Genomic DNA, 17,500 nt, shown 5'->3' on the forward strand with positions numbered 1-17,500 from the left:
GATGATAGTGGTAGTTAGGCTTATCCTGATGAATCTAGTAACGATGGGGATGGTGATGGTAAAGGCTTGGTAAAAAAAAAACACACACAATGCACAAACTAGGCTTATAACGAAGAAGGTGGATGGGAAAGGAGCTAAAATGAACGATGTCATCTTTACCTATGGAAGATGGGTGGTAAATCCATACCTAGTCTCAAGGATAACAAAAGGCAATCTGCCTACTCATGCATGCGGTTCAGGAAGGTCAGATTTAATAACGTATTTATCAATTCGTGCATTCTTTTCGCTGTTTTTTTTTTTTTTTTTTTTTTTTTTTTTTTTTTTTTTTTTTTTAGGGGTGTTAATTGAATAGCAAACATCTTCAAAAGAAATTTCCACGGTTGGAAATATACAAAGGGATTAAGGCTTCACAACAACAAGTTATTTTTTTGAATGCGTTTTTTGTCTGCTCAAGGACTAGAAATATCGAACTCCATTTATCGCAAACATCTGTTAAGTATATATAGACCGGAACAGCAAGTAATAAGCCCGTAAATGAATAGTGAAATAATAATAAGAAGAATAAAAGACATAAACAAACTGGAGCAGTTGTTAGTCTATAAAGATTTTTTAATACATGTTTTGATATAGAAAGGAACAGCAAGTAATAAGCAGGTAAATGAATAGTAAAATAATAATAAGAAGAATAAAAGACATAAACTGGAGCAGTTGTTAGTGTCTATAAAGAATACTTAATACCTGTTAAGTTTATATAGAACGGAACCGCAAGTAATAAGCAGGTAAATGAATAATAAAATAATAATAATGATAATACATAACAAACTGGAGTAGGTGTTAGTGTCTACAAAAAAATACTGCTCTTTATTACTATAGGACATGCGAAGGATGTAAAAGATCTACAGACATTACGCCTTATGTGGTACTGTAGGGGATAGAAAAAAGATTTCGTCTGCGTGTGGTCCAAGTCTGTGGGCACATGATTTTGACAGTTGTAAGAGTTTCTCTCCGTCTCTCTGTCTGTCTCTCTCTCTCTCTCTCATATATATATATGTATATGTATACATGTGTATGTATATGTATACATGTGTATGTATATGTATGTATATATATATTTGTGTGTGTGTGTAAGTCAGATCGTAAGATGTGATTAATTAGAATTCGTACGTCAGCCATAGTCATTAGCATGGTTGGGGCCAATGAACTGCACTGTGAATTAGTTTTGATTTCAGTTTATAGTCTAGCTTCTTTGGAATGAAAGTCGTGCATTAATGATAGCAAGAATAAGTGTTACGAGTGAATTTCATGCAAGTAGGCCATACTGGGGTAGCAGTATGATAAGAGCAGATTACTTAGAAAAAAGTTGGCCATCCATGGTCCACGCCAAGGTTTTGCCTTGTCTTATACTGGCTTGATCTCTCCAATCGTCTTTTCTCCTAACCTGATTCATCATAGCCACACCTAATCTATAATGTCTTAGATTAAGCCTAACCTACCTCAGCTCAGTCTACTTAGCCCAACCTAACAAGAACGCTTAATACACAATATTCATATTGTGTCTTTTTGATGCCTAATGTATCCTAACCGAACTTAATTTGCGATATCCTAGCTTATCCTAGATCAAAACCTCATCAAGATCAAAACCTTAAACCCAACCTTAAATCCTTATATTTAATCATACATAGCGATAGAAAACGGACCTTGATCGCACGTTCCTCTGCATTCCAGTACCTGAGCGGCTTTGGCTCCGAGTTCGCCACCGAGGCCCTCCCAGGAGCTCTCCCCGAAGGACAGAACAACCCGCAAGTATGTCCCTACGGCCTCTATGCTGAGCAGCTCTCCGGCACTGCGTTCACGGGTGGGTCATCTGAGGGAGTCTGGCTGTTCTTTCCAGTTTTGATATTGTCTGGATAATATAGCGTCTCTGCACTGCCTTGTTGTCTTGTTAGACGTGGTTTTATGCGCATTTATATATATATTTGTCAGCATCTATGGTATAGATCTGTGTCTCTGCCCAAGCATGTGACTCAATTAAACTTGAATGCGTGAAATGCTCATCTGACTCTGCCCTCAGCGCCTCGCGAGACCAACAAGAGAGCTTGGTTCTACAGGATCAGGCCCTCCGTGGTCCACAAGCCGTTCGCGCCCATAAAGCACAAGTACCTGGACTGCAGCTTCGACAAACGGCACCCGAATCCCAACCAGGTACGCTTTGCATTGTCTTCATACTAAGTTATTGTTTGGGAATTTGGCAATGATTTATTTATCTGTCTATCTTTAGACACACACACGCGCGCACGCACGCGCGCGCGCGCACACACACACACACACACACACACACACACACACACACACACACACACACACACACACACACACACACTCTCTCTCTCTCTCTCTCTCTCTCTCTCTCCACACACTATACACACTCTAAGTATAATACATGTATATGCACGAATGTATTTATGACCCCCCCCCCCATGCACAGCTGCGATGGAACCCGTTCGACATTCCCTCGGAGCCGACGGACTTCGTGGAGGGCCTGAGGACCGTGTGCGGCGCAGGGAACGCAACTGTCCGCCACGGCTGCATCATCCACATCTACGCCTGCAACAAGTCGATGGGAGATGCCGCCTTCCAGAACAGCGACGGGGATTTTCTTATTGGTAGGTTGGAGAACGGGCGTCTTCGAGGTTCTTGTAGGTAGTTGCTGTTGTTGATAAATTGGTGTTGTCAGGTTCGATGATTTGTGTTTTCTTTTTATTGAATATCCGTCGATGATGTGAAGTATTCTGATACATTTGTTTACGCTTATAGAATGTAAACAGTTCTGCATATGCACAAGCAAGACCACAACGTCCCCCAAATTTACTTATATGGAAATAATCATGGTTATTATTAGTATCATTATCATTATCAAAAATCATTATTATTGATGTCAATATCATTATTATTATTAGCATTATTATTCTTGCTTAAGTTATTATTCTCATTAGCATCATGATTGTTGTTAATGTTATTCTCATTAGCATAATGATTGTTAATGTTATCATTCTCATTAGCATTGTTAATATTATTGTTGTTGCTGCTGGTATTGTTATCATCATCACCACCATCACACGTATCTTCATAATCATTACCATCACCATTATCTGCATTATTATCTATTACTACGCCCCCCCCCCCTCTCCAGTGCCACAGCAGGGAGTGCTAGACGTCACCACAGAGTACGGCCGCCTTCGAGTGGGACCCAATGAGATCTGCGTGGTTCAGTCGGGAATGAGGTTCAACGTGGCTGTTCAAGGTCCTACTCGAGGCTACATACTCGAGGTATACGACGGCCACTTCATCCTGCCGAACTTGGGTCCCATTGGTATGTTTTCTACTTAAAAAAAAGTGTTGAAATCGGGAATTTTGTTGCTGGCGGGAATCAGGGTTTAATGCTTGTCGAAAACGTTAGCGCTTAGGGTTTCTGAATTTCAAGAGAAAATATAGATCATATTTTCTCTTTTGATTTTCAGTGAATGTTGGTGATTGCAATTAGGGTATTTGTTTGTATTTCAGTTATGTGCTAATATAACTAGCTTTATAAAACGGAATACGGTGGTACAATGGCAATTACTACTCTTAAGTAATTATATTGCAGATTAGCGTACTAATGTGTATACGCATATAGTAAAGTTGCTTAATTTTTTCATAACATTTGATAGGACATGGAACTAACACTGTCGAGTTACAGCTTAAATTAATTGTGATGGCCAGTCTATTTCTATTCTTTCGAAATACATTCGTTGGTGTCATTTGCTGATTATAATCCACGCCCGTTAACTGCTCCCGAACACACGACCAAATTTGAAATGTCTTGATGACGTCACAGTAGGTCGACGCTGCATCTATGGGGAAGGCTAGATCAGTAGCAACTCGAGGTGTCTACCTATCTATCAACCTACCTACCTATCTACCAACCTACCTACCTATTCAATGAAAATATAATTATTTTCTGTCCTTTTGGAAATTTAAAAAGACCAAAATGATCGACAATGTCCACAAAGCATCCGTAACTTTTGTGACGTCATCAAAACAAACCCCATGTGCTTTTTTCCCCCAAAAAAGAATCAGACGCCATGACACCACCTTGAGTTGCTACTGCTCTAGCCTTCCCCCTGCATGTCAGACGTGGAATGGACGGTTACCGCATCATATCTCCTTGATCTTTCAGACGAAGATCTAGAAGAATCTGAGGTGCGTCAGACCTCTACTCCGTCCAGTCTCAGTAAAGGAAAAATTGGCAATTAGTAAATAATAGTGGTTAGAGTAATTTGTCATTTGGTTCGAATAATAAAAGAGAAGGGAGCCATTGATGCCTACCGTTCGTGCCACAGACAGAAAAAGGGAAGAAGGGAAAGAGAAAATAAAAGAATGAGAGACAAAAAAATAGAGAAAGTGAGAGAGTGACTGAGAGATAAGAGAATGAATGTATGAGATAATCAAGAGAGAATGGATGATCGAGTAAAGGAGATAAATAAATAAGAATAAAAGGAAAGGAGGAATACAGATATGAATGACTGAATGAGAGATAACAAATCAAAGAAAGAGAACCAATGAATAAAATACATAAATTGTTTTTATTTATAGAGTGAAAGTGAACGTATCATCAAGGCATCAAGGTTTCCCGCGCTTTTCCCGATTTTCTGTTGTGTTGTGACGGCGGCGGCAGTTGAAGGGCGGTCATCGTCAAAAATCAAATTCAATTCATTTATTGATTAACTGATTTATCCATTGATATCTTAGAGTAAGTTTTGAGAGGAGTGACCGAGAAAGAGAGAAAATTATGTCTAGGTTCTGGCCATCACCATTCAATAGAATTTTAGGGCTGGTCTCTGTGTAATATATTCCAGTATTTCCGAAGCTAGTTGCTAATTCCAAGGAGAAAACAGTAAAAAAAGAAAAGAAAAGAAAAATTATATTTTTGCTGTTTCGGATGATTAAGAAAATCCGTAATTCAAACTACACAGAGGCCGGTGATTGCATGTTCACATTATGACTAATTTAAGAACAAATAACCATAAGAAAACTAAAAAACTGGGGAATAATATACTCACTCCTACAGGAACTGGCAGCTTTAACCCTCTATAAAGCATAATGTTTGATTCCGAGATCTCCAACGGTTACACATCAGCATGGTAAGCTTCGCATTGCATGTTATTTTTTATTAAACTTTAAATTGCATTCTTCGTCGTTATAACAGGTGCTAAGTAAATGTGTTTTGTTGATGATTGTTTTAATAATCTTATAAGCTTCTTTGTTGCTTCGTCATCATTATGATATTCTGGTGTTATTATTATTATTGTTCTTATTTTATTGTTATTATCGTTATTATTATTATTATTGTTGTTGTTGTTATTATTAATTTTCGTGTATTTTTGAATATTTAACTTACTAACAACCGAAATAAAAAATCCAAAAAAGTTTCATTCATTATGACCTACATCTTTCCCTTCCGATACTGCATTTTTAATTCAATTTAATCTCTGAATCAATAAAAAATAGAGTTAAGGATTCGTTATTTACAAGACACCGATTGACTCTCTAATTCTTAGACACTCATGGTCAAAGAATCTCACTAAGAATGACTTTGTGGTTAGATTTCCAAACTGTCTTGGAGTCTAAGTAAGGTCATCGTGTGTTCTAATTTTGTTATTATGTTACTATTATTATTGCTGCTATTATTAAAATAACATTATTATTATTATTATTATTATTATTATTATTATCATTATTATTACTGCTATTATAGATAACATCATTATTACTTTTATCAAAGATAACATTATTACTGTTATTAAAGATAATATTATTATTACTGTTATATTATTGCAATTATTATAGATGATGTTATCCTTACCATTATCATAGATAACAATATTCTTACTGTTATTAGTGTTTCACAGTTGTTCGTATTATAGTACTATAAATACTATCACCATTGTAAATATTATTACCATCATCAGTAAGATCAGTAGTAACAGTTTCGTTTCCATTGCCTACGATATAAGTAACATTACAATCATGATAATTTGGGCCACCATCGAAATCGTCACCATCACCATCATTATCGTTATCATTATCATTATCGTTACCATTATCATCGTGTCTCCTTCAGGTGCCAACGGCTTGGCTAATCCACGAGACTTCCTGACGCCCGTTGCCTGGTATGAGGACAGGGAGGTCGCCAACTACCGCATCATTACCAAGTATCAGGTAGTCTTGTCTTCTTGTAACACTACTTATATTTATTGGTCATAATATAGGTCTTCTGGCTTCCTTGTTGGTGGTGACAGACAGGTAGAATTTTTTGTTTGTGGATCCAGGTGTATCGTGTGTACAAGCGTATTACGTATTTTGTGTTTATATGTAGTGTCTGAATATATTTGCCAGTATACGTGTGTGTGTGTGTGTGTGTGTGTGTGTGTGTGTGTGTGTGTGTGTGTGTGTGTGTGTGTGTGTGTGTGTGTGTGTGTGTGTGTGTGTGTGTGTTTGTGTGTGTATGTGTGTGCGTGTGTGTGTGTGTTGTAGTAACTGTAGTATGAATTCTAGAGGCAGTCGGAACTATAAACAAACTACCTGTCAGACAACTTGAACTAGCACTGCCAGGCACTCTCACTTCCCAAATAACGCTCACGTCACCCTCAACCTCCTGTCCCAAGGGCCACCTGTTCGAGGCACTCCAGGGGCATTCTCCCTTCGACGTGGTGGCTTGGCACGGCAACTACGTCCCCTACAAGTACAACCTCAAGAACTTCATGGTTATCAACGCAACGGCCTTTGATCACGCGGTGAGTCTGTCATATGGGTTTGTTCTTCATAAGGTCGTAAATATTGACAGTTATATGATGGTTTTGATGTGTGATATAATTTTTGGAATTTATATGTATATATATATTTATATGTACTTATGTATATGTGTATATATATTTATATGTACTTATGTATATGTGTATATATATTTATATGTACTTATGTATATGTGTATATATATTTATATGTACTTATGTATATGTGTATATATATTTATATGTACTTATGTATATGCATATATATACATATATGTATAGATATGTATGTACATACATTTGTTTGTGTGTATAGGGATCTTTAAATGGTTAATTGTTTTATAGCTTTCTCATTAGCAAACAAGAGAGCGTTCATAACAACCCCCCCCCCCTCTGAGAGCGTTCATAACAACCCCCCCCTCTGAGAACGTTCATAACAAGCCCCCCCCCCTCTGAGAGCGTTCATAACAAGCCCCCCCCGCTCTGAGAGCGTTCATAACAAGCCCCCCCCCCTCTGAGAGCGTTCATAACAACCCCCCCCTCTGAGAGCGTCCATAACAACCCCCCCCCCTCTGAGAGCGTTCATAACAAGCCCCCCCCCTCTGAGAGCGTTCATAACAAGCCCCCCCCCTCTGAGAGCGTTCATAACAAGCCCCCCCCCCCCTCTGAGAGCGTCCATAACAAGCCCCCCCCCCTCTGAGAGCGTCCATAATAACCCCCCCCCCTCTGAGAGCGTCCATAACAAGCCCCCCCCTCTGAGAGCGTTCATAACAAGCCCCCCCCCCCCTCTGAGAGCGTTCATAACAAGCCCCCCCCTCTGAGAGCGTCCATAACAAGCCCCCCCCTCTGAGAGCGTTCATAACAAGCCCCCCCTCTGATAGCGTTCATAACAAGCCCCCCCTCTCTGAGAGCGTTCATAACAAGCCCCCCCCTCTGAGAGCGTTCATAACAAGCCCCCCCCCCCTCTGAGAGCGTTCATAACAAGCCCCCCCCCCCCTCTGAGAGACTTCATAACAAGCCCACCCCCTCTGAGAGCGTCCATAACAACCCCCCCCCCCCTCTGAGAGCGTCCATAACAAGCCCCCCCCCTCTGAGAGCGTCCATAACAACCCCCCCCCCTCTGAGAGCGTCCATAACAAGCCCCCCCCCTCTGCGAGCGTTCATAACAAGCCCCCCCCCTCTGAGAGCGTTCATAACAAGCCCCCCCCCTCTGAGAGCGTCCATAACAAGCCCCCCCCTCTGAGAGCGTTCATAACAAGCCCCCCCCTCTGAGAGCGTTCATAACAAGCCCCCCCTCTCTGAGAGCGTTCATAACAAGCCCCCCCCTCTGAGAGCGTTCATAACAAGCCCCCCCCCTCTGAGAGCGTTCATAACAAGCCCCCCCCCTCTGAGAGACTTCATAACAAGCCCACCCCCTCTGAGAGCGTCCATAACAACCCCCCCCCCCTCTGAGAGCGTCCATAACAAGCCCCCCCCCCTCTGAGAGCGTCCATAACAACCCCCCCCCCCTCTGAGAGCGTTCATAACAAGCCCCCCCCCTCTGAGAGCGTTCATAACAAGCCCCCCCCCCTCTGAGAGCGTTCATAACAAGCCCCCCCCCTCTGAGAGCGTTCATAACAAGCCCCCCCCTCTGAGAGCGTTCATAACAAGCCCCCCGCCCTCTGAGAGCGTCCATAACAAGCCCCCCCCCCTCTCTGAGAGCGTTCATAACAAGCCCCCCCCTCTGAGAGCGTTCATAACAAGCCCCCCCTCTGAGAGCGTTCATAACAAGCCCCCCCCTCTGAGAGCGTTCATAACAAGCCCCCCCCTCTGAGAGCGTTCATAACAAGCCCCCCCCCCCTCTGAGGTCGTTCATAACAAGCCCCCCCCCCCTCTGAGAGCGTTCATAACAAGCCCCCCCCCTCTGAGAGCGTCCATAACAAGCCCCCCCCCTCTGAATGCGTTCATAACAAGCCCCCCCCCCTCTGAGAGCGTTCATAACAAGCCCCCCGCCCTCTGAGAGCGTCCATAACAAGCCCCCCCCCCTCTGAATGCGTTCATAACAAGCCCCCCCCCCCCCTCTGAGAGCGTTCATAACAAGCCCCCCCCCCCCTCTGAGAGCGTCCATAACAAGCCCCCCCCCCTCTGAGAGCGTCCATAACAAGCCCCCCCCCTCTGAGAGCGTCCATAACAAGCCCCCCCCCCCCCCTCTGAGAGCGTTCATAACAAGCCCCCCCCCTCTGAGAGCGTTCATAACAAGCCCCCCCCCTCTGAGAGCGTTCATAACAAGCCCCCCCCCCCCTCTGAGAGCGTCCATAACAAGCCCCCCCCCTCTGAGAGCGTCCATAACAAGCCCCCCCCCTCTGAGAGCGTCCATAACAAGCCCCCCCCCCTCTGAGAGCGTTCATAACAAGCCCCCCCCTCTGAGAGCGTTCATAACAAGCCCCCCCCCTCTGAGAGCGTCCATAACAAGCCCCCCCCCCTCTGAGAGCGTCCATAACAAGCCCCCCCCCCTCTGAGAGCGTCCATAACAAGCCCCCCCCCTCTGAGAGCGTCCATAACAAGCCCCCCCCCCTCTGAGAGCGTTCATAACAAGCCCCCCCCTCTGAGAGCGTTCATAACAAGCCCCCCCCCCCTCTGAGAGCGTCCATAACAAGCCCCCCCCTCTGAGAGCGTCCATAACAAGCCCCCCCCCCCTCTGAGAGCGTTCATAACAACCCCCCCCCCCCTGTGAGAGCGTTCATAACAACCCCCCCCCCCTGTGAGAGCGTTCATAACAAGCCCCCCCCCTATGAGAGCGTCCATAACAAGCCCCCCCCCCCCTCTGGGAGCGTTCATAACAAGCCCCGACCCTCTGAGAGCGTCCAAAACAAGCCTCCCCCCCTCTGAGAGCGTCCATAACAAGCCCCCCCCCCTCTGAGAGCGTCCATAACAAGCCCCCCCCCTCTGAGAGCGTCCATAACAAGCCCCCCCCCCCCCTCTGAGAGCGTCCATAACAAGCCCCCCCCCCTCTGAGAGCGTCCATAACAAGCCCCCCCCCCTCTGAGAGCGTCCATAACAAGCCCCCCCCCCCCCCTCTGAGAGCGTCCATAACAAGCCCCCCCCCCTCTGAGAGCGTCCATAACAAGCCCCCCCCCCTCTGAGAGCGTCCATAACAAGCCCCCCCCCTCTGAGAGCGTCCATAACAAGCCCCCCCCCCCTCTGAGAGCGTTCATAACAAGCCCCCCCCCCTCTGAGGTCGTTCATAACAAGCCCCCCCCCCCTCTGAGAGCGTCCATAACAACCCCCCCCCCTCTCTGCAAGCGCAAGCCCCTAAGCCAGGCCTCCTCCCCAGGACCCGTCCATCTTCACGGTGCTGACCTGCCCCAGCACGAAGCCGGGCGTCGCCATCGCCGACTTCGTCATCTTCCCTCCGCGCTGGGCCGTTCAGGAGCACACGTTCCGCCCGCCCTACTACCACCGTCAGTATCTGGGTCACGTGCGAGGGTCTGCGGGGTTCCGTTGGTCTTTGGGCTTGGTCCTTGTCGTCTCACTCGTCCCGTCACTCACTTCCAGAAGGAGAGGAGTCGATTTATTCTTATTCTTATTCTTATTAATATTATTATTATTTTTATTATATATTTTGCGTTTGCTAACCGTTTATTTTGTTTATTTTGAATTTAGAGAGATATTCAAAATGTCTCATATACACAGAAGTTTTAAGAATAAAATGAATTCGAGAAGAGAAGTAAAGTCTACCATCTTATAACGCGTGAGACCTTTAGACAACCTGAAGCTCCAGCAAAGATTTTTTTTCTTCAGGGAACTGCATGAGCGAGTTCATGGGCCTGATCTTCGGCAACTACGAGGCCAAGGAAGAAGGCTTTAGGCCAGGGGGCGCCTCCTTGCACTCCATGATGGTGCCACACGGTCCCGACGTCCAGTGCTTTGAGGGAGCTTCCAAGGGCGAGCTCAAGCCTGTCAGGGTAGCGGACGGCACGCAGGTAAAGCTTGGGGATTTGCGTTGAGGGATTCGTAGGAAGAAATGTCGTTATGGTGTGTAATGACGAGGAAGGTTGGGGTATGATGGCGATGTTAGCAGTGAATATGACGAGACCAATACAAATTTAACCAGTATTATCAATTTTTATCAATCATTAAAGTCAGTATCGTGACACCATCACCGCAATTTATCATACGGATACCGACTGCCCATTCGTTTCCGTAGAGCGATATCTTAAGATCCCCATAACACGGACAGTACCTTGTCTTGTCTCTTTCCGCAGTCGTTCATGTTCGAGACGAGCCTGGGCCTGGCGCTGACGGAGTGGGGCGAGGACACCTGCCGCAAGGTGGACGCCGGCTACTTCGAGTGCTGGCAAGGACTCAAGAAGAACTTTGACCCGAACTGGAAGCCTGAGAAGAAGGATTAAGGTCTGGGAACTCTGAGCGATTCCCGGGCGAGAAATGACATGGAACGAAGAGGAGGAATCTGTCAGAATCGTTGAATGGGGAAATTGCAATAATATTCTTATTCGTTGTCTATTGTGTAGTTTTATGAAAGATTGATGTAAGATAATCAGATAGGAAAAAAACAAAGGTACCTATTACATTCTTGGCGTATATTAAGGGGAAACTACAATAGTTATTCTGTGTTACATTAGTTAAAAATTCAGGACAGATATAGGCAGATTAATACAAACCACACTTACATTTGTGTACATTTTAACCAGTATATTTCCCGAGAGTTGTAAAAAAAATGTAAAAACCAGAATCTCAATAGCTCAGAGTTGTGTTTCGAAATAATAGCAGTAGCATTCCTAGTAGCATTCCTAGCTTCAGCTTTCTGTGTCTTCCTGCCATCTTCATATCTGTTCTTAGAAGCAGTTCAGTGTTAATTTGGAAGTGAACGGAGCAGGCAAGACACACTAACTGACCCCTGTATATGCTCAGTAGCTGTTAGTAAACAAAGTTTGGTCGGCTTTGGGCTCGATGGTAGAAAATTGTATATTGGACCAATATTCAGAACTGATAAATATTTTTGTAAGTCTGATTTTGGTGTATTCCTTAAAAGATTATCCTTTTGGTGCGTATTTCACTGAGTGAAATAAGGTAAAGTATATATTTTGAAGATTGGTCTTAAACAAATGGTGTAAAAAGGAAAATAAGTGTCTATCTGTGTATAACGCACAGCATAGAAAGAAAAATATGCGTCTATCTATGTAGATAATGAATACATGACATCAAAAGAAAAAGACGTCTATATGTGTAAATATTTAACAAATGCCATAAAAAGAAAAATAAATCTATAACTGTGAAAATATTTAACATATGACAAGGAAAGAAAAAATAGTGTCTATCTGTGCAAATATTTACCAATCTATCTATCATAAACAGTTTATTTAAAGTAGCTTCTCTCTTTTCAGTATACAAACACACACAAACACACGCGTATATAAGGGATGTCTCTATTAAACGTTAATGAGATTTCCAGTCTGTTGCACAAAGCTTGGTAAATCAAATATTTGAAGAAAAAAAAACAGTACACAAGCATCATGGGCAAAATATCTGAATGCAATTATATGTATTAATGTTATTAGAGAGAGAGAGAGAGAGAGAGAGAGAGAGAGAGAGAGAGAGAGAGAGAGAGAGAGAGAGAGAGAGAGAGAGAGAGAGAGAGAAAGAGAGAGAGAGATAGAGAGAGGGGGGGGGATAAAATAAAATAAAGAGAAGGCATTGAGAGATGGAGAAAGCAAAAGACTGTAAAGGAAACAGACAAATAAGGGAAGAGTCAGGCAGAAAGCAGATGAAGAGAAAGAAAAGGAAGAAAAAGAAAGAGATAGAAATAAATTAAAAAGAGAGATCGAGAAACAAACGAGAAGGTAGAGAGGTATAAAAAGAGAATAACATCATGAATATTAAGCAACATAAGTAGAATTGGCTTAAACACGAACTGTATTTATGTTAACAAATATAGAAAAGGTATGAAAGATAAAGAATATCTTCACAGAACATCCCATGTATTGTGAAGAAAATCATTCTCATTCATACCTTTTCTAAATGGCTTAATCACACATTGGGTGCCCTTGTGAAGGTGACAAAAACAATAAACAGCTGATATACACTTCTATATGTTTCCACACTCTTTAATATGAAATAGGCTTTGGTACTCATCGTTTACTCACAATTTTCTTATTGCTGATAAATGAAACAAACACACGGACAAGAGAGATAGATAAATAGTTAGATAGATAGATAGATAGATAGATAGAGATAGATAGATAGATAGATAGATAGATAGAGAGAGAGAGAGAGAGAGAGAGAGAGAGAGAGAGAGAGAGAGAGAGAGAGAGAGAGAGAGAGAGAGAGAGAGAGAGAGAGAGAGAGAGAGAGAGAAATTTAAAGACAAGCATAACAAAAGAGGGAGAGAATTAAATAAAAAGAAAGATAAACAAAGATAGAGAGATAAAATGAGAGATATGTGGATATATATAGGTAGGTAGGTAGGTAGATAGATAAACAGATAGAAAGATAGATAGATAGAGAGAGAGAGATAAAAATAGTGAGAGAAAGAAAGAACGAAAGAAAAAATATCTCGTTCACTTACTTGCACATTCTACGATCTAATATTGCGACTCATTCTTTCCGTCCAAAAAGGAGTGATAAAGTATATATTCCCCATTATCGGTGATAAGCATTCAAGAAATACATGAAATACGTAAGAGTTAGTATATTTGCGTGCGATTTATGCCCCCTCTTTATGACACACTATTTCAAGTCAAAAGTGATAATTTATTCATGTTTTGTATAATAGAATATTCACTGGGTGGTAAGAATATCTTGTACATTTAGATATATTCTTATTCAGTTCATACCACTCTATTCAGTTCATACTATACCGTCAGGGTAGAGAAAGAAGGGCACAGCAAATCTAGATAAATTCTGATAGTAGAGAGCAGAGGGAGATAAAAAACAAAGAGTACAGACTGTTAAATAATACCTATTACACTGGTAATAGTAAACGTAAATAGCAAAATGGTAAAAGTAAGTAAATAAACGCTACCGACATACAACCAAATCACTCGACAAGCTACATTCATAAAGCATCTCTGCAGTGCCGGAAAAACAGTGCCTTTGATCAGTTAGCTTTAGTACATGTCCTATTGCACCGTGTTCTGTTATTCACCTTACTCCTAGCCCGTCCCTTCGGTATACACTTAAGAAGAACACTACCCAAGAGCACAGTTTCACAAGGAATAGTGTCGGGAGAAATTCTTACAGTACCTGGGACGTAAGTGAATACGCGGTCATGAATTTGAGTGGGAGAATCCAACACCTAACGGAACAAGCCAATTACAGGCAGTTCGACTACGGGCGTCTGTATCGGTCACAAATCCTAGCCACTCTCTATGGTGAGCGTGAAGTCGCCTACGATAGCAAAAACTTCTGACTTCAACTCTTAACTCTCTGCCTACAGCCTACCAGAGAGGAGACAGCCGTAAATCTTATCATCAGCTAAAGGAATTCTATAAACACCCCAAACACACATGTTAAAAAATCTGCTATACACTTTCATAAGCCCAATTTCGTGGCCCCTACATTCGGAGTCACGCTTTGTTATACAGGAAAGAAAAACATTCCACATATACGCAGAGAACTGGCGGTTAAAAGTAATGGCCGCTTCTTTGACACCATCGTTACTATACAGCCCATTCACATTCCCAAACGGGCTCCGGGCTTTCGCATGCAGTAATTTGTACAGTACATTCCACACACGTTGACTTTACACAACAGGAAACGTGCTCTTTAAAGAGAAAGTTCAGAAGTGACTAAATGAATGGATAAAGAATAAACAATATAACACACATACTGCGTTCGATCCTGCGCGCTACCAGTGGACGGTAACCCCGGCCATTCCCTGCACACAGGGGGAGATTTAGAAGCGAAATAAATCAGACAGTATGTCACAGCAGAGAATATCCATTGTAACAAATGAAATTGAAACTAAATTTACTGATACAATTCGTCCAGACGTACGTACAAAGAAGCACAGTTACGGAAATCCTGAAGCGAAGCTATAGGGTAATTAAGTTTCAGGCATGTATATACACACACACACACACACACACACACACACACATATATATATATATATATATATATATATATATATATATATATATATATATATATATATATATATTTGTGTGTGTGTGTGTGTGTACATATGGGCGAGGGGCATTTCACAACCCAAAATAGCGTACAAGATTTCCGGAATTTCCAAAAAAATTCAGAGGCGTTTAAAAAAAACATTAAATCATCGTAAATGTTTTAAAAGATAGGCTGTTATCAGTTGTTACCTTACAGGATCCATATGAAATGCACTTCTTTACCACAAAACTTTGCCGTAAAACAGACAAAACAATTCTCGATAATCCTCGGGATGAATTATTTGAGTATTAGACCAACTCACCTCCACAAACAACCACAAATATTTGAAAAATTGAGCATTTTAAAAGGGAAAAAAAATCTGAAAAAAATACGGGAATAGACAATAGGGGATTAAAGTAAACTGACTTGACCTTGCAGCTACATTCATATAATCAAATCCTGTGCTGCTTTTTTATTGATAAAATGCTTTACCAAGATCGTGCTTCAACCTTACTGCTTTTTTGCTTCATTTTGATAAAGACTGCTCTCTCCCCCAAAAATATTCCGTAGCACTGTGAACACACATGTATATGTGAGCACACACACACACACACACACACACACACACACACACACACACACACACACACACACACACACACACACACATATATATATATATATATATATATATATATATGTATATATATATATATTCATATATATATATATATATACATATATATATATATATATATATATATATATATATATATATATATATATATGTAGACACATCTATAAATAAATAAATAAATAGATAAATAAATATATATATATTTATATATATATATATATATATATATATATATATATATATATATATATGTGTGTGTGTGTGTATATATATGTGGGGGTAAATATACATATGTATATTTATATACATATATATACACACTGTTGATGATAATAATGATCATATTAATCATGAGAATTATGATGATAATGAGAATGATGAAGATAATATTACTAATAATGATAATAATGATTACAATAATGGTACAAATAATAATAAAAGTAATAATAATAATAATGATAATTAAAACATATGATAATGATAACAATAATCATAACAATAATAATGATAATAATAATATCAGTAATGATAGAATAACTATAGCTATAACAAGAACAAGAACAATATTGACTATGGTAATAATAATTACAATGATAATGATAAAATGCTAATGATAACAGTAATAATAGCAACAATAATAAGAAATAACAATAGTAATGATAATGATAACAATGATAATGATATAATGCAAACAATGAAAATGATGATAATGGTAATAAAAATCATAATTAACCAGAGAAACATTCATATAAAATGGTGGTGATCACGGATGTAAAAACACAATAGAATCACGATTTTTGTCTCTCTCAGACCACATAAACCAATAACCACGTAAAGATAACGTAAGATTGTATTCACAAGCCTTTAATAAGAGGTATTGTTACACCAGGTTTACGATAAACGGAGTATGAGTGTATTGACTGAACAGATCACTCATTGGCGGACACGTTACTAAATTATTCGTGTCACTTGAGAGTAAAAATTAACGGTGACGTGAAGGTTTTGATTTTACTGGTGAGTGCAGTGGCTGATGGTGAGTGTGGTGTTTGTAATGGTGAGTGGAGGTGGTGAGATCAGTGAGTTTGGTAGTGAAGGTGGTGGTGATGATACAGACTCTAATGGTTGCGGTATCTACAGTGGACTTACCTTGTGTTTTGCGATACTGTAGAGGAAATTATGTTATAACACTGTTGATGATAATAATGATTATACATATATAGAGACACTGTTGATGATAATAATGATTATACATATATAGAGACACTGTTGATGATAATAATGATTATACATATATAGAGACACTGTTGATGATAATAATGATTATACATATATAGAGACACTGTTGATGATAATAATGATTATACATATATAGAGACACTGTTGATGATAATAATGATTATACATATATAGAGACACTGTTGATGATAATAATGATTATACATATATAGAGACACTGTTGATGATAATAATGATTATACATATATAGAGACACTGTTGATGATAATAATGATTATATTAATCATGAGAATTATGATGATAATGAGAATGATGAAGATAATATTACTAATAATGATAATAATGGTAACAACAATGATACAAATAATAATACAAGTAATAATAACAATAATAGTAATAATTATAATATCAGTAATAGAATAACTATAGCTATAACAATAACAATATTGACTATGGTAATAATAATTACAGTTGATTAATTATGGGAAGAGTATATGGTAGAAAGAGCAGGCGAGAGATGGGTGAAGGAAGAGACAGACAGAAATGAGGAAAATGTCGAACCGCCTTGTTTGCTATTGGATAATCACATTTTCTGCTCTCGTTGCTGTTATGGGCGCAACTACGGGGGGGGGGGGTGATGGGGGTCCTTTTTCCAGGGCATTTTCTTTCTCTTGATCTTGGAATGGCG

General features: G+C 40.6%; 2 protein-coding genes across 2 annotated transcripts in view; both read left to right on the top strand.

The window, feature by feature from the left end:
* The window catches only part of hgo (homogentisate 1,2-dioxygenase), a 22,364-nt gene extending 10,523 nt beyond the window's left edge, over window positions 1–11,841 (top strand). Inside the window, exons 2-10 of the mRNA XM_027368901.2 lie at window positions 1,726–1,855; window positions 2,072–2,202; window positions 2,486–2,663; window positions 3,191–3,370; window positions 6,161–6,258; window positions 6,705–6,833; window positions 10,144–10,270; window positions 10,611–10,792; window positions 11,075–11,841. Coding sequence (XP_027224702.2) covers window positions 1,726–1,855; window positions 2,072–2,202; window positions 2,486–2,663; window positions 3,191–3,370; window positions 6,161–6,258; window positions 6,705–6,833; window positions 10,144–10,270; window positions 10,611–10,792; window positions 11,075–11,221 — 1,302 coding nt within the window. The 3' untranslated portion in view covers window positions 11,222–11,841. The remainder of the gene's footprint in view (window positions 1–1,725; window positions 1,856–2,071; window positions 2,203–2,485; window positions 2,664–3,190; window positions 3,371–6,160; window positions 6,259–6,704; window positions 6,834–10,143; window positions 10,271–10,610; window positions 10,793–11,074) is intronic.
* A 4,641-nt stretch (window positions 11,842–16,482) lies between these two features.
* Window positions 16,483–17,500, top strand: part of LOC113816911 (facilitated trehalose transporter Tret1) — a 12,390-nt gene continuing 11,372 nt past the window's right edge. Inside the window, exon 1 of the mRNA XM_070132829.1 lies at window positions 16,483–16,590. The gene's annotated coding sequence lies outside the window, so the exon portion shown is untranslated. The remainder of the gene's footprint in view (window positions 16,591–17,500) is intronic.

This window comes from Penaeus vannamei, chromosome 18, assembly GCF_042767895.1.
Source record: "Penaeus vannamei isolate JL-2024 chromosome 18, ASM4276789v1, whole genome shotgun sequence".
NCBI classification, from domain to species: Eukaryota; Metazoa; Arthropoda; class Malacostraca; order Decapoda; family Penaeidae; genus Penaeus; species Penaeus vannamei.